Source organism: Equus quagga, chromosome 12, assembly GCF_021613505.1.
Source record: "Equus quagga isolate Etosha38 chromosome 12, UCLA_HA_Equagga_1.0, whole genome shotgun sequence".
NCBI lineage: Eukaryota > Metazoa > Chordata > Mammalia > Perissodactyla > Equidae > Equus > Equus quagga.
The window spans coordinates 59,804,836-59,830,822 of record NC_060278.1 but is presented as its reverse complement, the minus strand read 5'-3'; the positions used below and the strand labels follow the sequence as shown (position 1 = coordinate 59,830,822).

Below are 25,987 nucleotides of genomic sequence, written 5' to 3'. Positions count from 1 at the left end.
CTGAGGACTCGGTTCCTGGCGCTTCCCGCTTACACGGAACCGGCCCTGCCCCCCTCCCCTTATTTTGGGATTTGGGGAGACTAGATAGTGATTGCAGACCCTCAGTTGCATTTTTGTTGGGATTTTCCCGGAAGAATGGACTCTGACAATTTATCCTAAGAATTAATTTTTTTTAAGAAGAATGTTTATATGCGATAGTCCCCCAATTAGGTTAAATGCTTCTTTCCCACTTTCACTTTGCAAAAACACGTTTTGGGCGTGAATGGGTGTGGCCCTGGCTCCAGCCCGCTCTCTGGGGGTGAGAATGGTGTGCGCTTGGATGGGTCGCTTCTCCCCCAGGGGCTGCGCGTGCTCGTGTGAAAATGAGTCTACACTGCACCATCCAGCAATAAAGTGCTTCCGTGCGTCTGTCTGTACGGGGGTGGTGGTACCCTGCTTAGGAGCCGGCGGGAAGCCCCCAGCCCTGTAGTGGGACATAAGCACCATGCAAACGGTACTTAGTGTGTCACACCAGCATTTTTCGCTCTGCTTTGTGGTTTTGACTCGAAAGATTCCATTTGTGCAGCATCCCTCCTGTTTGCTCTTGTGAAGCGTAATAGAAGGATTTACGTCGGAATTTCTGTAATATCTGGATTTCCAAGGGTGCGTGGCCAGTGTGCAGAAGCAGGCCGTGTGCGCAGGCTGTGCTGGGCGGTGTGCGCTGTTCACCCCTGTGTGTGAGGAGGACTCTGTTGTCACCAAAGGAAAGAGGAGCATGGAAGGAGAGCTGGATGGAAGTGGTGTCCTGGTGCCATCTCTACCCCTTCCGGGAAAGCCCGGGGACGCCAGGCTGCCTCCATGGTGACCAGATGGTACCTTATGGGTAAACATTATTGAGGGTAAAATAAATCTCTTTATGTATTTTCTTCAACAGGGTTTTGAAGGATGTTTGTCCCAAGATCTCTCAAAGTCAAGAGGAATGCTAATGATGATGGCAAAAGTTGGGCAGCTAAGAAAGTTAAACCAGAAGCAGAAGACCTTCAGTTGGATGAAGGCCGAGAGGGTCCAGTGGATGGTGCAGTGGGCACGCCAGCCGGGCCCCGCCCCTCCCCATGCCCCTCCCCGGGTCCAGCGGGCCCGATGGCCAAGGTCGGTGTGGCTGGACCTGGGCAGGACGCAAAGGACAGCGGCCTTTCCGAAGAGCCTGTTAAGTCATTTTCCAAAACCCAGCGCTGGGCAGAGCCCGGGGAGCCTGTGTGTGTGGTCTGCGGCCGGTACGGAGAGTACATCTGCGACAGGACGGACGAGGACGTGTGTAGTCTGGAGTGCAAGGCGAGACATCTCCTGACGGTGCAGGAAGAGGAAGAGAAGTTAAAACTCGGCGGGCCCCAGGGAGCCGACTCTGAGCCAGCGTCTCCACCGCAGGCAGGTTACGTCTACAAAGAGCACCCCTTCATTTCGAACCTGCAGGGGGACCAGATTGAAAATCTTAAACGGCAGCTGGGAATTGTAGTTCAAGGGCGAGACGTCCCCAGGCCCATCATTGACTTTGAGCATTGTGGCTTCCCTGAGGCCTTAAATCACAACTTGAAGGAAGCGGGCTACGAGGTCCCCACCCCCATCCAGATGCAGATGGTCCCCGTGGGCCTGCTGGGCAGGGACGTCCTGGCCAGTGCGGACACCGGCTCGGGAAAAACGGCTGCGTTCCTGCTTCCTGTCATCCTCCGAGCTCTGTTGGAGGTACGTTAGACTTCCCCTGCATTATTCTCAGAAACAGGCGAGCTGTTTACCAGGTTTCGTCCTTAACTGTCTTCCAATTGCAACCTGAAACACGACATTTAGAATTTTAGTCCCTAATGTTCCTAGAGATTTTGCCTCTGAGAGGCGTTTGTGTGGAAAACATAATTGCAGGGAATTCTTTTATTGTGTGGCACCAAAGATCTTCATTGAAGGTCTCAAAAATTGCTTTCCCTACGAAATGTTTTCCGTCTAACAAATTTTCTGTTCGAGGAATAGGCTTTTAATTTGGGGGGAAAAAAACTCCTGCTGACCAGACGAGCTGCAGTTTTTCGGTGTCAGTTTAGTTTCCTTGCATTTTGTGTTTTGAAAAACCCGATTTATACCAAAGTTGGAACACTGCCGTGGAGTTTCAGAATAGACCCTTAAATGTCATCCGTGGTTCGTCTTCAAATGATACTGCCTCCCCTTACTTGTGAGGTTACCATGTCTGAAACCCTCCCAGTTATGATTAGCTTAAGAGACATTTTGGGTGATTGCATGTCAAGCACTGGTGAGCTCTTGGGGTATGAAGAAGGGCGGGGAGGGAAATAAGAAAAATGTAGGCAGAGAGAAGAGCTAAAGGAGGAGGATTTGGGAAACTGAAGAGTGGTAGAAGATAAAATGAGAGAAAAAAATGGAAGAAAGCCGCAGATGTTCGAAATATAGGTGAAACTCAACTGGAGGACCAAAATAGAGCTATCGGGCAGGAAATGGGTATTTATATAAGGAAGTAATTTGGACAGAGAAAGGAGTGAACACACAAAGAGAGCTGAGAGGCAAACCCAGGGTAGAATGCCAGCTTTAACCGCCTGTTCTCAGTGATGAGTGGGTTTTCTCTTGGAGAAGGATGGCTGGAGCCTGCAGGGTCGCATCCACTCGGAGGAAACCTTCAGCTGTCCCCCCCTCGGTGACTGCGCTCGCCTCTCCCTGGTCCCACTTTGGATCTGTCGTGTGTATCTCTGTTGTATAAGAAATGGGTTCAATTTGTGATGGCTTTTGGAGGAGAAATCGGCAGTGAGCAGAAGGCGGGAGGGCTGCCATCCAGCAGGGCTGGTGGGGATGCTCTCAGAGGGAAAGGCTCCTGGACTCGCTGTCAAGATTCGGTCCATATCGGCAGGAGTTGATGGCTCGTGTTTTTAGACTCGTTTTTCACATCTCTGCAGAGCAAGACCCCGGCTGCCCTCATTCTGACACCAACGAGAGAGTTAGCCATCCAGATAGAGAGACAGGCCAAGGAGCTGATGACCGGGCTGCCGCGCATGAAGACCGTGCTGCTGGTGGGGGGCCTGCCGCTCCCCCCTCAGCTCCACCGGCTGCGACAGCATGTCAAGGTAGGCGCCTGTTCCGGAGGATGCCCTTGCAGGCTGCTGTTCGCAATGTGGGAACGAGTTCATTTTTTTCCTTGAGAAACTTATGAGTGTGATTTTTAAGTGGCCTTAAAATTCTTGCGAAGTAAGCCTTAATTTTTAAGCTTGATGCTTATAGGAAATGCCAGGAGCAGAGCTTACTGAGTGCCTGGTGTGTGCCACTCGCTGACACGTGTTCTCCCGCACATTCTCGCAGTTCATCAGCACCTCTGCTCTTGGAGGCGGGTTGGTGTATCCCATCTTTTAGGGTTGAGAAGTTGAGTCTCTGAAAGCTGGGATTTATCTAAGGATCCATCGCTCATATGCTTTAGAACGATTCCTGCAAACAGGGACCTTATCCCACAGAACCACAATACAGCTGCAGAGTCAGGAAGCGGACGTGGACACGCCGGATGCGTCAGGAGTTAGCACTGCCACCAGCTGCTCCTCGGGCCCCGTCACGTTTTGCTCATTGCCCCATCAGCTTTCTTTGGACGCACAAGAGTTGCGTTCCGAATCGTCTGCCGCATTTAATTGTCCTGTCGCTTTCATCCCCTTCAGTGTGGAACAGATCTTGAGTCTTTCCTTTTTTCTCACCATCTTGACACTTTTCAGGATTATAAGCCACTTCCTTTGAAGAATGTCCCTCAATTGATTAGATGCAAGTTATGTATCTTTGACCGGGTATCACAGAGAGATGCTCTGTTCTTTTCGTTACCTCCTGTAGACGACAGAGTTTCAATTTGTCCTTTTACTGATGATGTTATCTGAAAACTAACTGTCAAGTTATCATTACCCTTCGTATTGAGTATTTTGGGGGGAGCGCTTTCTGATCACAAACTTCTTATGCTTCACCAAACTTCCCACTTATTCATTTATTTATTTATTTTTATTTTTTTGAGGAAGATCAGCCATGAGCTAACATCTGCTGCCAGTCCTCTTTTTGCTGAGGAAGACTGGCCCTGAGCTCACATCCATGCCCATCTTCCTCTACTTTATATGTGGGACGCCCACCACAGCATGGCTTGCCAAGCGATGCCATGTCCACACCCGGGATCCAAACTGGCGAACTCCGGGCCGCCAAAGCGGAACGTGCGCACTTAACCACTGAGCCACTGGGCCGGCCCCCCATTTATTTTTTTATATCAATCTGGACTCGTGGTTCCCTATTTTATTTAAAGGATTATAATCTGGGGCCAGCCCAGTGGCATAATGGTTAATTTCACGCACTCTGCTTGGGCTGCCTAGGGTTTGCAGGTTTGGATCCTGGGTGCAGACCTATGCACTGCTCATCAGGCCACACTGTGGTGGTGTCGCACATACGAAGTCGAGGAAGATGGGCACAGATGTTAGCTCAGGGCTAATCTTCCTCTCCAAAAAAAAGGGGGGGGGCGGCGGGGTTTATAATCTGTCATTATTTGTTTTGATACTCCAGTTGTCCTCAGTTTGATATTGGAAGCACCTTCAGGTGGATTTCTGTGTCCTTTTATCATATCCCGTCATTCTCTGAGCACTGTCTTACTTTCTATCTGAAGATGTCCATGCTCACCTCGTTCCTTCCTTGCCTCGGCCCTGCAATCCTGCCTTTCTCCAGGGAGCCTGGTTCCTTGGGGTAGAGGACAGTCTTTAGAAGCCAGCATCTGGGCTCGAGGTCCGGCTCATGGCTGGCGAGCTGTGGTTGCTTCAGGAGCTCACAGTGACCAGAGGCGGGGAATGTATCTAAGTGTGGGTGTTTCTGTGTCACATTTGTCTGAGGCCAGGAGTCCTGCTGATACTTCCAACTCTAACGCAACGCAACAAGGCTCATTTTAGGTTTTCTGTTGCCATGTTTGTAATGCTGATAGTGAGAACCCACCACCCGTTCTCGTCTATGCATTAGACCGGTCCTCCTGTATGCAACCAGTCTCCCCTCTTGACCCCACTTGCGCCCTCCTCACCCCTCCGGCCACAGCACCCCATGCAGAGCCTTCCTCACTCTGCTGCCACTGCAGCTGCCCCCACTGGGCCGTGTCCCTCGCAGACGCCCTGTGAGAGAGAGAAAACAGCGGATGCGTCTGTCTGCTCAGCAAAGCTGTCTTTGAAGGGCAAGGGCAAGATGAAGACCTTTCAGATAAACAAAAGCGGGAGAGTTTATGACCAGTAAACCTTCTGAGGGAACTTCTAAACTAAGATATCCTGCCGATAAGGGAGATGATTCTGGAAAGGAAAGGAAGGTGTGGGATGGGAGAAAGCTGGTGAGCCAAGAAAATGGCAAGCACGCGGGTAAATCTACAGAAACATCGACTGGATAAAACCAATAATAATGAGCAATCTGCAGGGTTTCTTAAAAAAAATAGAAATAAGATACTGGCCAACAGCAGCCTGTGAGCACATGCTGGATGAGATTGGCGTTCAGGTATTTGCCCTTGATTGTTTAGGAAAAAGGTAAAAATGTCAATTAACTGTAGACTTTATTACGTTATGTATGTTGGTTAAAATTCAAGGGAAGCATTAAAAGAATGAAAAAAAAAAGTTTATAACTTCCAAGCCGGCAGAGGAGGAAAAATGGCGTAGATGGGTGAACACAACTCAAAATAATTAAAATTGACTTACATGTGTGTTTCTGAGGTATCTGAGAGAACCCTGTAGTGGTCTGCCCACAGATCCTTAGCAGCGTGAAGTTTTCTCCTTCTCAGCGATCTTACCGTTGTGTTGGTGTGGACTTGAAAAGTGGAATACAGTTGACTTTCTTAGCTCGTTTGTGACTCTGCTATACTCTGTGCCAGGCACTGGCTTGTTTATTCCTCACCGTGATTATTATCGTTTCCGTGTTGTGGATGAGGGAACAGATTCGCCTCCTTATTAGGTGCTGGGGTAAGATTCCTGCCTCAGTTTCTTGACTAAAGAGCCTCTGCCTTTAACCACTCCTACAATATATTCTAACACCCTCAGGAGCTTTCAGCAACCTGAGAAATCCCTGTGCTAGCCTCTTAATTTAAAAACAAAATAGGCCCAGCTCAGAGGTTAAGGGTTTGGCACTTGTTCACAGAGCCAAATAGCGGTCAGCCTGCCTGCGAGGCGCCCCCTGCCCGGCTCCCTGCCTGGTTCCCAGGGCTCGGCCTGTGCCTCCCCTCCCTCCCGACTCGTGGCCTCCCAGGTCCAGAATGCACGTGGATTCCTTTCCCTCCGCCTGGCCATCCACACCTCGAGCCCTCCCACGGCTCCTGTAGGCTTTAGTTTCTGTGTTAGCCGGAACAGGAAAGATCCCTTCCTTTGTCGTACATGATGCTGATCCCACCAGCGTTTATCTCTCTGTTTCTTCCTTTGTATTGTGAGTTTCCTGAGAGCAGAGACCATGCCTGACTTACTCATCGTTGAATTCTGAGTTCTCAGCACAGTGTCCAGCACACGTTAGCTGCTCAGTAAGTACAGAAAGAAAGAAAGAAAGGGGCCGGCCCCAGGGCCTGGTGGTTAAAGTTCTGTGCACTCCACTTCAGTGTCCCAGGTTCAAGGGTTCGGATCCCAGATGCGGACTGACTCCACTCATCAGCCATGCTATGGCGGCATCTCACATACAAAGTAGAGGAAGATTGGCAGTGGATGTTAGCTCAGGGACAATCTTCCTCAAGCACCAAAAAAAAAAAAAGAATAAAATGAAAAGAGATTTCATCTAAAAAAAAAAGAATGAATGAATGAATGAATGAGTGTTATCTGATTTTTTTATTTACTTTTTCTCTCCTATTCAGGTTATCATAGCAACTCCGGGGCGACTTCTGGATATAATCAAGCAGAACGCTGTAGACCTCTGCGGGATAAAAATTGTCGTAGTAGATGAAGTAAGTAGCCGTGCTTAGAAACAGTAGTCAGCTGATTTTATATAAGTTATGAAATGCATATTATAGTTATATAACTTCATTGTGTATGCACGCAGTTCCTCCCCCAAAGGAGAAAAAGTCAGGGGTTTTTTTAAATGGCGGCAGTGGTTCTTAAGCTGGTTCCTGTGTGACACTGCAGCTAGCTAAGGTAGCGTGCACTCAAATGAAACCACAGCTGTCTCTTCCTAATTGGCAGAAAACAAATTCAGCAAGTGCTCTGTGCTCAGTGATAAGATTTTTGAACACTTGATGCTGGCCATCGTTTGTCTGCAAAAATCAAGGGATCCGTGGCAAGTAAGTGTCAGCAGGAATTTGGGAAGCAGCTGATAATGCTTCTTGGGGTGACCTTTTTTTATTTTTCCCGTGTGGACGTTCGGGTCTGTGATCGCGGTTGTCTGTGTGGCATAGAGCAGCCAGGCATTTTCTGCTTTCGGCTTGCTTAATAAGGTGAAGGAAATGTGTTATGATTCGATGATGTTCCACTGTGCAGACAAGCACGAGAACACAAAACCACGTGCCAGCCCGGACCGGGCGGGAGCCGTTCCTGCCTACAGTGCAGCCACTGTCACACGGATCCCACGGCAGTGACAGAGCAGAGGCCCGTGGTACCCGGCAGTGGTCAGAAATGTGGAGTGCGAGGTGCTGGCCCGTAATGGCAACCTGGCCTGCTGTCTGTGGCCCAGTGGGTGGCAGTAGGATGCCAGAGGCTATGGACAGAACACGTGGCCAAGACCACAAGAGTAGGATATGAGCCTGCACCCCACCTGCTGAGAGGCCTCGGGCAGGTCATTCATCGTCCAGAGTTGTGGAAGGATGAGTTAGTGATTGGGAAGATGTCTCACAGACTGAGAAGTCGCACACAGGTGTAAAGCTTATTCAGCCCCTTGAAAAGCATCTTCGTGGCCTGGCCCCTTGACGGAACCGGTCTGTTGCATCTGATCGTCGTCAGACTTCCTGCCGCCCGGCCCGTGTGTTCCTCGCCATCCTCTGAGCCTGCGCAGCGATCCTCGCGGAGAATTTAGAGTCAGGTGCCATTCGTGCTCGCATCTCTCGGCCGCGTTTTTGTTTTCTTCGGTGAAAGGTTTCCCCCGGGCACCTCAGTGCTCGCTCGGCACGAAGCAGGTCTCAGGCAGCAAGTGTGTGCCGAGTGCCCCTGTGCGCAGCGCGGCCCCAGCCCCCTGCGGCTAAGGGGCGCGTCTCCGTGGGGTCCAGAGGGGCAGTGCTGGTAAACAGTGTCATTGGTCGGTGCTGAGTCTGAAGGTGGCACAGGTGGGCCGACTCCGGATGAGCTTGGATGGCGCCACAAAGGAGCGTTAAATACCATTCAGGCCTCCAGGGTGCTAAGTCTGGTCGGAGACAAAGACACATATACTTCAGATAAAGGCAAGAACGTGGGGCCGTCTGGAGGTGCAGTGGTTAAGTTCACATGTTCCATTTCGGCGGCCGAGAGTTCGCCAGTTCTGATCCTGGGTGCGGACATGGCACTGCTTGGCACGCCATGCTGTGGTAGGCATCCCACATATAAAGTAGAGGAAGATGGGCATGGATGTTAGCTCAGGGCCAGTCTTCCTCAGCAAAAAGAGGAGGGCTGACAGCAGATGTTAGCCCAGGGCTAATCTTCCTCAAAAAAATAAAAAAAAGTGCATTAGAACCGTGAGACCTACCAGTTTCTCTCAGGGAGGAAGGTTAGAGACAAGGACCAAGGCGGAGGGTCTGGCCTGTGGAGTTGGAAGATAAGTCAGTGAGCAAAGAAGTAGGCAAGAGAGCAGAAAGGAGCTGAGAAGGAATGTTGTCCCTGACGAAGAGAGTAGTTGCTGTTTCAGGAGGAGGTGGGGCATGGGAATGGTCAGGCACGAAAATTAAGATAATTCGTTTAGAATTAGGAAAATCTGCTTTGTCACCCTCTGGTCTCCTGCACGCCTGTCCTGTGGTCTAGAACTCTCTCCTGCCCCATCTGCCTGCTCTTCCTTAAGTGTCCGTGACGGGGCAGCCCTCCCTCGCTCCCCAGGCTCGATTCGGGCCTTCGTTCCCCCTGCTCTGTCGGCCTGTGTGCAGACCTTGTCACCCCTCTCACGCTGTGTTCTCTGCGTCCCCCAGAAATCAAGGGCGGCGTTCGCCCAAGCTCCGCTAATAAGACTCGCCTGCCGTGCTCCACGAGTGTCACAGATACCAGGCCGCTCACTGGGACGTTCTGATCCAGTGGGTCGGAGTTGGAGCCCAGGAATGTTCTAGAAACTGATTCTGGGTGGTGCTTATCTTCAGAGAGGTTTGGGACACGCTGACCAGCATGCTGCCTGACACATAGGTGCCGGTTCAGCGTTTAGGGTTGAAGACTGCTGCTTTATCCGGTACCTTTGTAGGGTTTTTTACACCCGGACAGTGTTCTTGGTTTTGAGGATGCAGAGGAACGTGAGATGAGCTGTGCCAGGTGGACATACACGAGGTGACGTGACAGAGGCGTCTCTATTGTAGTCGGGGAGGGCTCCCCAAGGTGACTTTCATGTTGAGATCTGAATGAAGGGCCAGCCCCGCGATGCTCCCTGTGGAGGGAAGACCATTTCAGACAGAGCAGCCTGCGCACAGGAGCCGAGGCCCGAGCAGGGGGGAGCTGGGGGCAGAGGGAGGGCCCGTGGGGCAGGCGTGGTAGGAGATGAAGTCAGGAGTGGGCGAGGATGAGGACCGTAGCGCTTTAGGCCCTGGTTAGGAGTCGGACTTTCTTCTAAGCCATGGGAAGTCGCCGGAGGGTTTAAGCAGAAGGGTAACACGATCTGGTTCACATTCTAGAAGAATCTGTGTGGTTGCTTGAGGTGAGTGGGATCCTGCGTGGGAGCGACGGGAGCGAGAGCAGTCACAAAGGCGAGCTGGAGCGGAGGGGCTGGGTTGGGGCCGTGTTGTGGTGTCCACAGGACTGTTAATGGTCTGGAGGCGGGGGACGGAGCAGAGAGAGGAGACGGGAGTTTCCGAGGCTCCCGGTTCCCGAGGCGTGTCCTGGAATGGGAGAGGGTTTGGCAGGGAGGAAGAGCGAGTTAAGTTTGAGGGCCCGTGAGATCCAAGTGGAGACGTTCAGTCAGCAGCTGGATTCTTCCACCTGAGTTCAGAGAGGCCGTTACGGCCACAGATGAGATCCCGGGCGTCTCTGATGTGTGCGTGGCATTCAAACTGTAGGACTTGTTGAGGTTACCTGGGGAGAGGGCGTAAATGGGGGTAAAAGGGGGCCTAGGACCCAGCCCAGGGGGGTCTCCACCGCTTAGAGATTGTCCACCATGTGGAGATTGATCCAAAGAGAAAGGCGTAGCCAGTGAGGGAAGAAAAATAAATTGAAGGGGGCCTGTCAACATGTCATGTGCCGTAACTTAAATATATCACATTTCAGGCACCGGCTCGGTGGCACAGTGGGTAAGTTCGTGGGCTGTGCTCCAGCAGCCCAGGGTTCACCGGCTTGGATCCCAGGTGCAGACCTACACACCGCATCCCACATAGAACAACTAGAAGGACTTAGAACCGTGATATACAGCTATGTACTGGGGCCTTGGGGCAGGAAAAAAGAAGAAAGGACGAAGATTGGCAACAGAAGTTAGCTCAGGGCCAATCTTCCACACCAAAAAAGAATAAAAATAAATAAATAAATAGATCATATTTCAAGTGTATTGATACTGTAAGTTTTGTTTGACCCATCTATAGTCTTTAAAGGTGGGGTCTCTTCATGTGTCTTAACCACTGAGCACAGGAGTGTAGCTTGATGTTCACGGCGTGTGGTTGGAGCCGCATTGCCAAGGTCCACATCCGGGCTCCACCACGTCATGGATCCCTGTGTGATATGCCTCAGTTTCCCCATGTAAAACCAGGGTCATAAAGGTGCCTCCCTCGCAGGAGTGTTACGAGGACATGTGCAGCCCATGGAAAGGAGCCTGGCGCAGGGTGAACACTCGGTAAATGTGAGCTTCAGCCACTCTTCGCTGCTCAGTGGAGTTGGGTGAGGGAACACTGAGCTGGGGACCCTCACGGAGGTTTTAGTGGCACAGACGGAAGCCGGATTCTCGGGGACTAAGGACGTCACAAGCAGTGAAGTGTAGGCAGCACTGAAAACAGAACGTTTCCCAGAAAGCTTGGCCACGTGTGTTTTTAATTAGAGGTCACCTGTGCTAACCTCTCCCTCTGTTCTTACCTCTGACTCTGTTTACCCCTTAATGTTACCGGAGTCCTGGCTTTTCCTCCTGCTGTGGACTCTTGTGTTTCTAAAGTGGCTTTGTTTTCATTGTGAGTGCTTCTAATATTTGAAACACTGTATATTTATGTAGTACTTTTTTTTTCTATTTTTGGGTTTTTTTTTTTGAGGAAGATTGGCCCTGAGCTAACATCCGTGCCCATCTTCCTCTACTTTATATGTGGGATGTCTGCCACAGCATGGCTTGACGAGCAGTGCCATGTCCACACCCAGGATCCGAACCGGCAAAAACCTTACGCTGCCGAAGCAGAGCATGCGCCCTTAACCGCTGCACCACCAGGCCGGCCCTGATTCATCGTGGCTTTTGAACCATACACTTTAGACCCAGTACGTGAACAGCATGTGTGTGTCTGTTTGTACAAATGAAAAGAAGTTTCATGGGACAATACCTACCACATGCAATTTTTCTATTCTGATATTTTCTATTCTGTCCTGTTTTGTGGGTTTAAAAAAATGCTACTTGTGGCTCATTTTGCAGTTTGAATGACAACCATGTTCTATGAGTAATCCATGCACGTTAAAGACGGGTTGGAAATAAGGGGAAAAGCATCATATTCCTCGCACCTTAAAATAGCCATACTTATTCATTTCTTTTCCGTTTTCACCCGCAGGGCCTCTCAGAAACCACGCACGGGTGAAAACGGAAAAGAAATGAATAAGTATGGTTATTTTAAGGTGGGAGCCCCGAAGGACTGTAGGCAGGAGCGTGCCGTGATCAGACTCTTATTCCCGATGTGCAGAGGAGCCTGTGAGCAGGGAAGCTGGTTCCCAGGAGGGAGGGGGTCTGAGCCTGGGCGGTGGCTATGGGGAGGGCATGAGGGACTCGCAGACCTCATTTAGGAGACTGGAAGGGAGCGAGGTAGGGGCGGTGTCTGGGTTACGGGATAATAGGGGACCCCTGTTCCGTTCTTTATACCTTGTTTGTTTACCGAGTATTCTATAGTGAGCGTATTACTTATGTTATAGAAATAGTAATAAAAATTGCATCTTAAAAAGAGTTCGAGATAGACCAATGGATGGCTGTTGGATTTGACACTCTGGGAGTGACAGATGACCTGAAAGAGGATGTGTGCAGTTGCAGCCGGGTGAGGGGGCGGAGACCCTGGACTGAACAGAGAGGGCGGGAGGGGACGCAGCAGGTGCAGACAACTCTTCAGGAGCTCGGATGAAAAGAGAAACGACAGGATTTATTCCCAATGGTCTGTACTTTCTCTCAAGCAGCAGAGCAAGGCCATGGACTCGATGAGTGGGGCGTGGTGGGATTATTGAGGAAACGTGGGTACCGTGCGTGTGTGTGTGCACACACGTGTGTGCGTGTGTGTTCTCGATGGCTCGTAGCCAACTGGAGCACTGGCTGAGACGCCCGTGCTGGGGGCGCTGTCCTCAGTGTTGTAGGTACTTTGTCTCATTAATCCTCATATCAGCCCCATGAACTAGTTAACTGTTGTCGTCCTCGTTTATAAAGGGAAATACAAAGGCTGAAAACCATCCCTGAACTTGCTTAAGGTCATCGATACGGAGCCAGGATCAAACCCAGACCATCGTGATTGCTGTAGAGTTTTTAAATGTCATAGAAGAAGAATATTCAAATGAGTGTTCAAACTTTAATCAGACAGTACGTTAGTGGACTCTTAAAAATGCAGTGCCTGAGTCTAAATAGTCTAAAATAATTAAATATCTTATTTTCCAAAATAATAGACACCCAGATTATGTTTGAAAATGAAGATAGCCTCAATCTTTTGTTATTTTAAAGCAGCACAAACTTAAAATTCTTTTTTCTGTTTACTTAGTAATACATTCACTGTTTTTAAAAACCGGCAGTGCAGGGGCCGGCCCAGTGGCACAGCGGTTAAGTTCACACGTTCTGCTTCGGTGGCCCGGGGTTCGCCGGTTTGGATCCCGGGTTTGGACATGGCACCGCTTGGCAAGCCATGCTGTGATAGGCGTCCCACATATAAAGTAGAGGAAGATGGGCAGAGATGTTAGCTCAGGGCCAGTCTTCCTCAGCAAAAAAAGAGGAGGACTGGCAGTAGTTAGCTCAGGGCTGATCTTACTCAAAAAAAAAAAAACAAAAAAAAACCCCCAGCAGTGCAGAAGTAGATACAGAAGTGAAAGCCAACACTTATTTTTTTAAAGATTTTATTTATTTTTCCTGTTTCTCCCAAAGCTCCCCATTACATAGTTGTGTATTTTTACTTGTGGGTCCTTCTAGTTGTGGCATGTGGGACGCCGCCTCAGCGTGGCCTGATGAGCGGTGCCATGTCCACGCCCAGGATCCAAACCGGTGAAACCCTGGGCCACTGAAGCAGAGCACGAGAACTTAACCACTCAGCCATGGGGTCAGCCCCCAACACTAATTTTTTTAAATACTTTTTTATAAATAGATGTCCATGGTAAAAAAAAAAACCCAAACTTTGCAAAAAGCTATGAAAAATGAAATGGCCCCCCACAGGCTTCTCCCCAGAGGTGGTAATAATGGTTCTTGAGCACGTCCGCAGATGGTATCATATTGTGATGGTGTTCTGTACTTTGCTTTTTTCCTCTTCGTAGTGATTCATTATCATTTAATAAATGGCTTTCTGGTCACTGTTCGTGACAACAGAGTGTCGTCTTCTATGGATCTACCATAATTTATTTACCAAGCCCTGTAGTGATGGCTATGTAGGATGTCTATGGTTTTTTGCTGCTGTTAATAATGCCATAATAAAAATCTTTGATGTTGTAAACATATCGTGACACCATATATCAATATATGTAAGTGTATGTTTTTCCCAGTTGAGCCTTTGTCTTTTGACATTGTCGTATATTTTTCTGGGTAGGAATTCTTAATTTTTTTATGTTCTCAATTATATCAGCCTTCTCTGGGTTTTAGTATCAAGAAGGACTAACCTTAAAGTGATTTTATTTTAGGCCGACACCATGTTAAAGATGGGCTTTCAACAGCAGGTGCTTGACGTCTTGGAAAACGTGCCTCAGGATTGTCAGACCATTTTGGTTTCTGCTACAATTCCAACCAGCATAGAGCAACTTGCAGGCCAGCTTCTGCACAACCCTGTGAGGATCGTCACCGGAGAAAAGAACCTGCCGTGTTCCAGTGTGCGTCAGATTATTTTGTGGGTAGAGGAACCAGCCAAAAAGAAAAAATTATTTGAAATCTTAAATGTGAGTAGTCAAGCTGGCAACCCTGTTTTGTAAATTGTGTTTGCATTTTTCACAGTTCTTAAGAGAATAGTGGGATTTTTGGGGTGTGGCCTTTTTTTTTGTTTTTTGTTTTTGCTGAGGAAGATTGGCCCTGAGCGAACATCTGTTGCCAATCTTCCTCTTTTTGCTTGAGGAAGATTGTTGCTGAACTAACATCTGTGCTCATCTTCCTCTCTTTTATGTGGGATGCTGCCACAGCATGGCTTGATGAGCAGTGCTAGGTGCATGCCTGGGATCTGAACCTATGAACCCCAGGCTGCTGAAGTGGAGTGCACAAACTTAACTACCACACCACTGGGCTGGCCCCAGGAGAGTGGTTTTTAGATGCAGCTTTGGGGGAATTTGGTATAGATATTTAATAAATTACCAGAGCCAGCCCTGATGGCCTAGTGGTTGAAGTTTGGGGCCCTCACCGCTTCGGTGGCCCAGGTTCGGTTCCCGGGCGCAGAACGACACCACCCATCAGTCAGTAGCCATGCTGTGGCACTGACTCACATAGAAAAACTAGAAGGACTTGCAACTAATATATACAACTATATACTAGGGCTTTGGGGAGGGGAAAAAAAAAAAAAAGGAAGATTGGCAACAGATGTCAGCTCAGGGCGACTGTGTCCCAGCCAAAAAAAATAAAATTGCTTTACCTCCCTCAGAACTCTGTGAGAATCAAATAAATTTTTATTTGTAAAAGCGTGCTATATAGATGCAGAGTAGGTTTTTCTTTTCTTTGTTATAGAAAAACACTTAAATATCAAGAGTATTCCTTAAGAATATTTTTTTTGTTTCAAAAATTTTTAATAGTGTTATATATCTAAGGTGAGGACAAGTTCTTTCTTGGCTGTATACTACCTTGAGACATTGAATTTTTTAACAGTAACCAGCTTAAACAGAAATTTGTTAAGTGGGTGATAATGTGCAAGGATAGTTAAAAATATGGTGTTAAGGTAAATATGGTTTGTATTGACTTATGAACAGTATTGAAAAATCTTAAATTGCACTTAAAATTTAAAAATTATTTTTGCAATATAGAGATAGAGAACTGGGAAGGGCAGTAGACAGTTTGGCTTATGTTTGTGCGTATTTTAAAGAAAATACTCATTTTTTTCTCCTTAACAGTGTTTATAAATTGATTGGTAATGGGCTTATACTAATGCTTTTGGAAAAACTTCCCATTGTAAATTATGTCGTATGAACAATTTTAAATGCGTGTTTTTAATTTTCCAGGATAAGAAACTCTTTAAGCCTCCGGTGCTAGTGTTTGTGGACTGCAAACTGGGGGCAGATCTGCTGAGCGAAGCAGTTGAGAAAGTCACAGGTCTGAAAAGCGTGTCTATACATTCGGAGAAATCGCAGACAGAGAGGAGAAACATCCTGAAGGTTTGACACGCAGCACCTCTCTTCTCCTCCTTCCTCCAAACCTGTTTTGCCTTATTTTCGAGAGACGCCTTATTACCCGCTGGTCTTTAGGGCAGACCTGGTTTTAACGACTGTGTGAGCTTCAGAGCAGCCACCGCGAAGTTCCTTGTTCCTCTTGCCCGGGCGTCTGTGTTTTGGGAGCAGTAAACCTGTGCCCTGGGGACCCACTGACGGCCTCCTAATTCCGAATCCGCCGTTTCTGAAATCAGGTCGCTGTGAGCTGGGGCTGAGAGGGAGCTCACCTTTGGAAACGGTTTGCCCGAGTGAATTAATAGAAAAAATTCAGGGGCTGGGGCGGGGGGGGGTGGGGGGCGCCTCGGGAGGACCTTAAGCTACATACGTTTCTCAGGTGTACAGAGACCCCATACACACTGAAAAGATATCGCAACAGCAAAATAGAAGAAAGTACTGGGAGAAAAAAAAGATACGTAAATTACATAAAATCACCTAAGATAAATTCTGAATAATGAATTTTGTTGCTTTCCTGGAAAGGGACTGCTGGAGGGAGACTATGAAGTTGTCGTGAGCACGGGGGTCCTGGGACGCGGCCTGGACTTGGTCAGCGTGAAGCTGGTCGTGAATTTCGACATGCCATCCAGCATGGACGAGTACGTGCATCAGGTAAGACCGACGTGCGGCCACTAGCAGTCTTGGGCAAGGCGTGGTCGATATACTGGTAAGTTAAAAAAAAAGAAAGAAAAAAGCTTTTATAATGGACGCAAAACTTTGTATATTTTTGCTTTTAAAATATATACGTACATAAATTTTAAGATCTATAGGTATGCCTAAAATGCATTCACAGATAATTGGAAATAATAACCTAAAATGTTAGTTTCAAAAAATTTTAAGTGGCTCATTTGGGGTTTATTTTTGTTTGCTTTATATTTCTTTTCTTCCCTGAGCATATTAAATGGCTTTTATAATCCGAAAAAAAGAGGCTTTGTTTTACAAAGTTCATGTAACTGGCCAAAATAAAATTGATCCGTGAAAGTATTTGTTTTTTTAGGAATCTTGTCCTCATTTCCTCTTTATATCCTTACTTGTTCTGGTCTTTCAACCTTTACAGTTTTGTTCCTTTTTTCACAACCAGCGATAACAGTAGCTCTCCTTTCTAGCAGAAAAAAGAGGCTCCTCTCAGCGCCGCATTATCTCACCGACGGTGCCCGTCTTCCTTCTCCAGCATCACTTACACGCTCTCCACGGGGAGCCTTTCTCCGGTGTTCTCAGAGTTGCCTCTGAATGCCACATTCCCTGGGCCACCACTGAAACGCTTTTAGTACTTTTAACTTGTTATTGCTTTTATTTTTACTTAGACATAATAATACAGCAGTACTTCTTTCTCTCTTTTATTTTTTTGAGGAAGATTAGCCCTGAGTTAACATCTGCTGCCAATCCTCCTCTTTTTTTTTTTTTTTTTGCTGAGGAAGACTGGCCCTGAGCTAACATCCATGCCCATCTTCCTCTATTTTATATGTGGGACACCTACCACAGCATGGCTTACCAAGCGGGGCCATGTCTGTACCCAGGATCCGAACCAGCGAACCCCAGGCCACCAAAGCGGGATGTGCGCACTTAACCGCTGCGCCACCAGGCCAGTCCACTCTCTCTCTTTTTTTTTTTTGGTACCGTTTCATTTCCCTGTGCATCAGGGAATTGAGTATTCCACAGGCATTGATTGTTCAAATAACTGAAGTTTATTTTCTGTCAAACTTTTAATAATTCTGGATGGAAATCTTTCTAAAATATTAAAATAGGCAAGAAGCTTCTTTGCTTCTTAAGTAGTGTGCTGATTATAATGATCTCGTCTTTCCTCCCTACCCCGAGGGCGAGCCCGTGGCTCTGCTCTCCTCCCTGTACTGTGCTCTGACACAGCAGTGGCCTCGGGGGCTGATGGCATATATAGTTTCTCCCCTCTGCCCAGAATGGCCCCAGATCCTTCTGCTTTTCTAGTCTGTATCTGGATGTTTGTTGTTTCTTTCCCTAACTGAAGGACATACACACAGTAACAAATAATGCAAATAACAAAAGATGCAAAATGAAAAGTAAGTCTTTGTAAGGTGGCCCTGCTACCTTTCAGAGGCTACCACAGTTAATGGTGCAGAAAATATAAATGCATACGTATTCATATATACACACGTATGTGCACACCCTGTTACACTTTTTGCATAAATGGGACCGTGTTGTACCAACTGTTCTGTACCTTGCTTTCTTTATTAAATACATCTTGGACACCTTTCCTTATCAGCATCCATCATAGGTACCAGTTAATAAATGTTAAGATGTGTCGAGAGCTTACTGTATGGCCAGGCGCTTTCTATGCTCTTTAAGTTTTTCACATGTTTGGTCTGGCTTGCTCTGTTTTAATGGCTGCACAGTAATGTGTTGTGTGGAGGTACTGTAATTTATTTGGTAAACCCTTTACTGATGGACAACCATGTTTCCAGGGTTTCGTTATTAAGTATACGCTGCAGCCAACATCCAGGTACACAGCTCTTTGTGCCTCTCGTGCAAGTACATCGGTGAGGTCAATTCCTAGTAGCAGACCTGCTAAGTCAAAGGATATGTGTATTTTACGTTATAATAGGGTTTCCATGTGTCTGCTTTTTAATTTTGGGGGTGGGGAGCCTCTGAGGAAGTAGTTTGATATTTGTTAACGTCAGCTGTCCTTTAGAGTTTGGAGACTACTGCTATTATTTTTTTTAATAGCCTTCTATCTCAGTATAAAATATCCCGATATAAAGTATGTCTCCATGGATATAATTCACGCACTCTACAATTCACCGGTTTAAAGTGTACACTTCCGTGGTTTTTAGTACATTCATAGAGCTGGGCAACCATCACTGCAGTCAGTTTTAGACAATTTTCATCACCCCAAAGAGTAACTCCGTCTGCATGCCATCAGCAGCCACCCCCCATTCCTCGTCACACAGAGACGCACACGCTCGACCGTAAGCAGCCACTGCCCTGCTTTCTGTCTCCAGGCAGTTCTGTCTTCGGGACGTTTCGTGTAAGTGGGATCACACAGGACGGAGTCTCCTGTGACTTCTTTCCCTTAGCACCGTGGTTTCAGGGTTCACCCATGTTGTAGCAGATATCACTGCCTCGTTTCTCTTACTGCCTAATGCTCCTTTGTAAGGACGCGGCGCCTTTGTTTTCCATTTATTCATTGCTAGACATTTAGGCTCTTGGCACTTTTTGGGTACCGTGAACAGTGCTGCTATGAGCATCATGTACAAGTTTTTGTGTGGACATACGTTTTCATTTCTATTTGGCATCACCTAGGAATGGAATTGCTGGCTCACATGCTAACTCTGTTTTTAACATTTTGAGGAGCCACCAGACTGTTTTCCCATGCGGCTTCAGTATTTTACATTCTTACCAGCAACAGATAAAGGTTCCAATTTCTCCACATCCTCATCAACACTTATATTGTTTATCTTTTCAGTTATAGCCATGCTGATGGGTATGAGGTGGCATCTCCTTGTGTTTTGATTTGCGTTTCCCTGATGTCAGATGACGCTCAACATCATTTCACGGACTTACTGGCCATTTGTGTGTCTTCTCTGGAGAAATGTCTGGTTAAATCCTTTGGCCATTTTTTCAATTGGGTTGTCCGTTTATTATTGAGTTGTAAAAATCCTTTGTATATTCTAGAAGCCCCTTATCAGATACGTGATTTGCAAATATTTTCTCCTGTGAGTCGCAGCTGTTTTTATGTTAATTTTCAGTTTTATTGGAACAATTCAGGAACATAATTAAATAAATCAGGTAAAAGTAAAAGCTGATAATGAAAACCAGGGTTCCCTTCCCTCCCCTTCTTCTGCACAGTCTCATTCCCTAGGGGCTCCCCCTTTCCACTCTTTTTTGATGTTTCCTCCTTTGACAACGTTTGAAAAGTGCTGTATATTGTCAGGAGCCATCTATTCATTTAAATACTCTGAATGTAGACTTCAAGTTCTACATTCCAGTTTAAGGAGCAGAAAGTGACCACGGTTGTGTATTCCCCGCCTTCTGAAGAGCTTCTCAGGATATTTGGAGACAAGTAAATTTTGTTCCTTTTCGGGTGTCTCCATCACAAATTAGTGTCCATTTAATTCTGTCAAAATGGGAAATAACTATGCAAAGATGGATTTGCTTAAATCCCACGTTTCACAGCACTTGAGTGCTCTAAAGCAAATGGTCCTTTTGCCCTTAATGCAGTTGCTTTAAAAAAGTTTTTACCTGGGCTGGCCCAGTGGCACAGCGGTTAAGTTTGCACACTCCGCTTCAGTGGCCTGGGGTTTGCCGGTTCAGATCCTGGGTGCAGACCTATGCACCACTTATCAAGCCATGCTGTGACAGGCACCCGACATATAAAGTAGAGGAAGATGGGCACGAATGTTAGCTCAGGGCCAATCTTCCTCAGCAAAAAAAAAAAAAAGATCTGGTGACAGCCCACTAGATTGCTTTCACAAATATGTTGAGATGTACAATTCAAAATAACGTTATCTGAATGAATGTTAATCTTAGCAAAGCCTCTTTAAATACTATTCTTCCTTTTCCTTCAGGAGACATTAAGGTTTTGCCCATTTTGAAAATGGCCTCTGATCTCATTTCAGATTGGAAGAGTGGGGAGATTAGGTCAAAATGGAACAGCGATTACTTTCATCAATAACAATTCCAAAAGACTCTTCTGGGATATTGCAAAAAGAGTAAAACCCACAGGATCCATTCTTCCGCCCCAGTTGTTAAATTCCCCTTACCTTCATGACCAGAAGAGAAAGGAACAGCAGAGGGAGAAACAGACACAGAACGATCTGGTCACAGAGGCTAATCTTATGGCCATTATCAGAAAACATGATAAAAGTAATTCTCAAAAATGATTTGTTATACCACTTTGAATAATTTTATATTGTGTATTGTCAGTGAAATTTCTGTATGTTATCACTCTCCGGTTTGAGTAAATGGCAAATGTACATGAAATGAAAAAATTTAACATGATTTAAAAATTTTTAATAGAATATCAAATTTATACAGCAATATTGTATTTATTTCCCTTTATGCCACTTATAAATTAAAACATCAGAAATGAATTGCTAAGTAAAATAAAATTTCTTTTCTCTGGATAGAGTATTTTTTTTAAAAAAAAATATATTCCTTGGAGCTGCTGTCGGAACTCGCAACCTGCTCAGCAAAGAGGCTGGTTCAGGACCGTGATTCTGGTTTGGTGTCCTCCCCGTGGTGCGTGCGCACTGGCACTTGGGTTTTTGTGGAATAAATGAACGTTAGGAAGAGAGCAACTGGCGGAAGCTGGACGAAATGGCCAGGGCGCCTTTCAAAAGATAAATATAAAATATGTTTTTATTCTCAGTTGTTTTCCCTTCACTTTGGTGAACGAATTTATTTTCTATTTAACATGGGCTGTTTATCAAAATAATGCCAGGTTCTGTTAATGTTGCTTTGCAATGATAGTTTTATGTTAGTGTCTCTTTGCTAATTCAATTGACAATATTAAGTCCTGGAAAGAAAGATGGGTGTTGTGCTTGGATCCATCAATACTTTCCTTTCTTTAAAAACCGTTAGAATCAGGGGCCAGCCTGGTGGTACAGCGGTTAAGTTCGCACATTCCACTTCAGCGGCCTGGGGTTCGCCAGTTCAGATCCAGGGTGTGGATGTGGCACCGCTTGTCAAGCCATGCTGTGGTAGGCGTCCCACATATAAAGAAGAGGAAGATGGGCAGAGATGTTAGCTCAGGGCCAGTCTTCCTCAGCAAAAAAAGAGGAGGATTGGTAGCAGATGTTAGCTCAGGGCTGATCTTCCTCAAAAAAAGAAACAAACCAGTGTCAGTTTAGTTGGGGGATTTTGATAGGATGTTACATAAATGACACTTGAACAAGCTTTATAGGGGATGTGGGATGGCTTGGCCCACTCACCAGAGTCCCTGTGGAGGCCGTTCCTAAGTGTGGGCTCCACCCAAAGGAAATCGGGGTCAGAGGGTCTACAAAGAGCGTGTGAACCCTGAAGACTGGCTCTCGCGCGGTGTCTGGTGTCTGCTGCCTGCTGAGTGGCGAGTGTGTTCTGTCTCAAGGGAGCGGGATGAGGAGGCAGCCGGGAAGAGCCAGATGCTGGAGCAGAGGGGCGCTGAGGCGGCCCCCACAGCAGGTGCACCGTGCTTCCCGTGCAGTAAGTGCCTTGAAGTGTTGTAAGAATCTAGAGAAGGGGCACTTTTTCACTAGATTCAAACTCGTGTACAAACAAAAGCAGTATGGCCGTAAAAATAAAGTAGCTTTGCGAATCAGCCTTTATAGGAGACTGTTGAAATAGAAGTAGAAAACACGGGGCTCCATTGCAAGCTGCCGGCTCAGCTCCGTCCCCAGCATCTGCCTTCTCTCCCCGTCAAGGCCCTCACACTTCAGCTGTCTGCGTTAACCTCACACCCCACGTCCTGCCAGCTCGCACTGGAGCCTTCAGCAGCGCATCCTTGAGGCAGCAGGCGAGTGGGACGTGGGCCGGGCGGAGCCCGTGGCTCCCAGGCTCCTGAGCATGAAAGGCAAGTGCATGCGTGGGGCAGCCAGTGGGGTAGCAGGCAGCCGGCGCCCTGCCCGATCCATCCACACAGTCTTCCCGCTTCTCTAAAATGTGACCATTGGCCTCCTCATTCCCTGAGACCCTTCCCCGGGCCGCATCTTCCTGCTCTCGCATCTCTCCCCTTGTGGGTACTGCACTGCTGCGGTTTCCTCAATGCGTTTTACAGACTAAAAGTTTGAACTTTTAAAAAAAAAAATTGGTCCCAGTGTTCTAATATTTTTTTTCCCCAATTAAGGATGTTATTTTTAAAAAGCTGCCATCCATCGTTTCATGAAAGAAAGAACGTGTAATAGAGAACGAGAAGGGAGGACACACTCTCTGAATGAGGGCCAGTTCTTCTCAATACAGGAGAGAGGGCACCCGTACACCGATGGACAATATTATAACATTTGCAATAATAGCTTCTTGTGAAAAACTGTCATACAGTTTGGAATTTTACTTACCTGAAATAACGAGTCATATATGGTCCCACACAGCTGTCTCACCCCTCCAGTAACTGTGTCCTGTGACAGAGGCGCAGAATCAACTTAATTGTTTTAGTACCAGAGGGAAGCAAACATCTTTTATATGCCTGAAACACCTTAATGCCTGAAATGTAAGTGGCTTTTAGAGTCTGCAATAGGCAACCCCATTTTATAAATACTTTCCATGCCATTCTATTCGTATTTCTAACACCACGCATATTTTTAAAATCAGATTTTTTTTTCCACAAAGCTGAAGTTGTTCTGTGGTTTCATAACCTCTTTATAAAGAACACTGCCACGTCTTTAAACCATGACTCACACTGATTGATTTACTTTAATAAGTCTGAGCTGGAGCCACGGACTGTCCTATTTTCTGATGAAGCGATGCCATTCTCTTTGGGCGGGCTCACTGTTCTTCACGTCGTGCCCTTCTGTGGAATTGTTATCAGCACACCTCTTTGTGCACCGTTATGTTTTCCCCTTGCCACAATCAACACGGAGTTTGCGCCATGAATGTAGGTGGGTGGGGTCCAAGAGGGGACGTGTCATTCAAGGTGACTTTCCTGGCAGCCGCAAGTAAACTGACTCTGGGTAGATAGGACTCTTGTTGTCCCCAGGGCACACTTAGGGTGACCCTGGATGCTCTGCGGCCACACTGAAAACCAACCAGGGGTGATTAAGTCGACACAGGTCTCTTGTTCTGCTGTTACTGTGAGGACCTATTTGACAATGTATGACCTGTGTGCTGTACTTGACAGAATTACGAATAGGGTAAACACAAGACAAATGTTTACTTTTTAAATATGTTTACCAATAGTAACTTGTAAAATATTTACAGACAGTAATTTTAATATTTGAATTTCAGCTTTCTGAACAATTTGCATGGCATCCTTATTTTTCTCATTTCATCTCAGAAAGATGCAAAGCTGTTTGCAAATACCTGGGTTCCTGTTATACCTCCACCGACTGTTTTGAACGAGGGGAAGTGTATTCCTGTCTCTGATCTTTAGCTTTGCGTGTCTGTAAGATAAGAAGGTTTGCTTTCAGCTTCTCTGAGATCTTCCCAAATCTACAGTTTCTGTGCTTCGAACCTTTAAATACCTCCCTCCATGTTTGGAATTTGTTCCAGAATAATGCCGAGTGGGGAGTCTGGGTGAAACAAGGCTGGCTGAGAGTTGATCATGACTGAAGCCAGGTGATGGGCACACGGCCGTTTATTACTCTGGAGTCTACATTTGATGTATTTGAAATATTCCACAATAAAAACTTGTATATACATAATCTCTAATTCTATCCTTTCACTTGTGCCCTAGTTACATAGCTTCAACTTTCTGCTGAACTTTTTGGCTCCATTCAGCCTGTCTAGGGCCAGGTTTGCCATCTTGCTTATGAAAGTCCGATGCCCTCTCTCTGACTTCAGGTCACCTGTGGTGCTCCCCTCCTGGGTCGTGCTCAGACTCGTGGCGTCACCATTGGCTCATTTCTCCCCCTATTCTCCCTGTTCTCCTAGTCACCAAGTCATATCTGTTTCTCAAAATGTCCATGTTTTTATGCTGTCATGGAAGCCCAGAACTCCATCACCTCAAATCACAATTATCCTAGCAGCCGCTGAATTGGCCGTTTTAATTCCAGGACCTGTCACTCAATAGCTCTCCAATCCAGAGCAGGAGGATATTTTTAGAGTATGATTTCACCAATTTCACCACTTCTCCGAGGTTTCCTTGCTCAGAAACCTTCAGTAGCTCCCTGTCAACCGGAACATCAACCCTGAGTTCTACTCAGCCATAAAAAAAGACAAAATCGTGCCATTTCTGACAACATGGGTGGACCTTGAGGGTGTTATGCTAAGGAAAATCAGTCAGACAGAGAAAGACAAATACCGTACGATTTCACTCCTATGTGGAAGATAGACACACGGGTGAGAAGAACAGATTGGTGGTTACCAGAGGGGAAGGGGGCGGGGAGAGGGCGAAAGGGGTAAAGGGCACATGTGTGTGGTGGTGGGTAAAAACTACATTATTTGTGGTGAGGACGATGCAGTGTCTACAGAAGCCAAAATACAATGATGTACACCTGACATTTATATAATGTTACAACCAATGTGACCTCCATAAAAACATTAGAAAAGAAAATAAAGTCAGTTGATTAGCAACCTTAAAAACAAACAAAACAAAAAAAAACCTGAGTTCTTCTGGCTGGCGTCTGAATCACTCCTTCCTCTGAGTCCACTTTCCAGCCTTTTCCCGCTGCTCCTGCCTGACCGCCTGCCGTGGCTCTCTGCACACTCGGACGGTACCGAGCGTCACTGCCGAGAGACGAACGGTTCTCCAGAGCTGCTGGGAGCACATTCACAACGCTGAAAACTCGCTGCTGGCAATCTGGCACAGACGTGTTGTAGACGAGCTCTCAGCCATCCGGCAGAACTGGAGGAAGCGAAGAATCTGCTGGGGGAAGGACCATTTTAATTAGGGAGGGAATGTCTTTAGCATTTTTCTTGTCTATTTTGAATCCTGGTGATATCTACATCAGAATTACAGAGAAATCTTAAGTGCTTGGAATCAGGAAATAACTAAAGAAAATTCTGAAACTGGGGCAGCACTTTAGGGCTGGCAAAGCTGCTATGATATGTGAGTTAGACTACTGAGTGCATTTAATGAAATGAGGTGCCTTAGAGAAAGGAAATTAGGACATTTATAAACAATCGCTACGATTTTTAAGACATTTCGTACAATTAGAGCAGCTTATGAGTTACAAATGCAACAATATGAACGTTTCAGGAATTCCTAGTTGAAAATAGCATTTTACATAAATATGTGTGATTACATAAATACACACACACATACAGTGTCTCTGGAGGAATCTTAAGAAGGCAGATGTGAGCCCTTGAGGAGGAGAAGGCTGGGAAACCGTCACTCTATGACCTTTTTAAACAAAGTGCAGACTTCATATTTATTTATTTCTAGGTAAATGGTTACTCAATTTCCTTTCAATTCTTTTGGATTTGGGGGTGGAAGGGAAGTATGGAGTTTGTGTGTGTTTTGTTAAGTAGTACATTTCAGTCTTATTTTATGGGGAAAGATAGCATGGTGTTAAGAAATTAGTTTGTGGGCCAGCCTGGTGGCATAGTGGTTAAGTTCTCGCACTCTGCTGCAGTGGCCT

The 25,987-nt window shown here is 46.5% G+C and overlaps 1 protein-coding gene across 6 annotated transcripts in view; it reads left to right on the top strand.

The window, feature by feature from the left end:
• DDX59 (DEAD-box helicase 59) overlaps positions 1 to 25,987 on the top strand; it is a 30,536-nt gene that overhangs the window by 440 nt on the left and 4,109 nt on the right. Inside the window, exons 1-8 of one of the 6 annotated variants that reach the window (XM_046679029.1) lie at positions 309 to 493; positions 914 to 1,719; positions 2,922 to 3,089; positions 6,830 to 6,919; positions 14,094 to 14,345; positions 15,606 to 15,758; positions 16,290 to 16,418; positions 20,396 to 20,877. In XM_046679029.1, coding sequence (XP_046534985.1) covers positions 925 to 1,719; positions 2,922 to 3,089; positions 6,830 to 6,919; positions 14,094 to 14,345; positions 15,606 to 15,758; positions 16,290 to 16,418; positions 20,396 to 20,659 — 1,851 coding nt within the window. In that variant the 5' untranslated portion in view covers positions 309 to 493; positions 914 to 924 and the 3' untranslated portion in view covers positions 20,660 to 20,877. Of the gene's footprint in view, positions 1 to 308; positions 643 to 913; positions 1,720 to 2,921; positions 3,090 to 6,829; positions 6,920 to 14,093; positions 14,346 to 15,605; positions 16,007 to 16,289; positions 16,419 to 19,242; positions 19,445 to 20,395; positions 20,878 to 25,987 lie in introns of those variants that run through there. The other 5 variants (XM_046679028.1, XM_046679027.1, XM_046679031.1 and 2 more) reach the window with 5 other exon arrangements.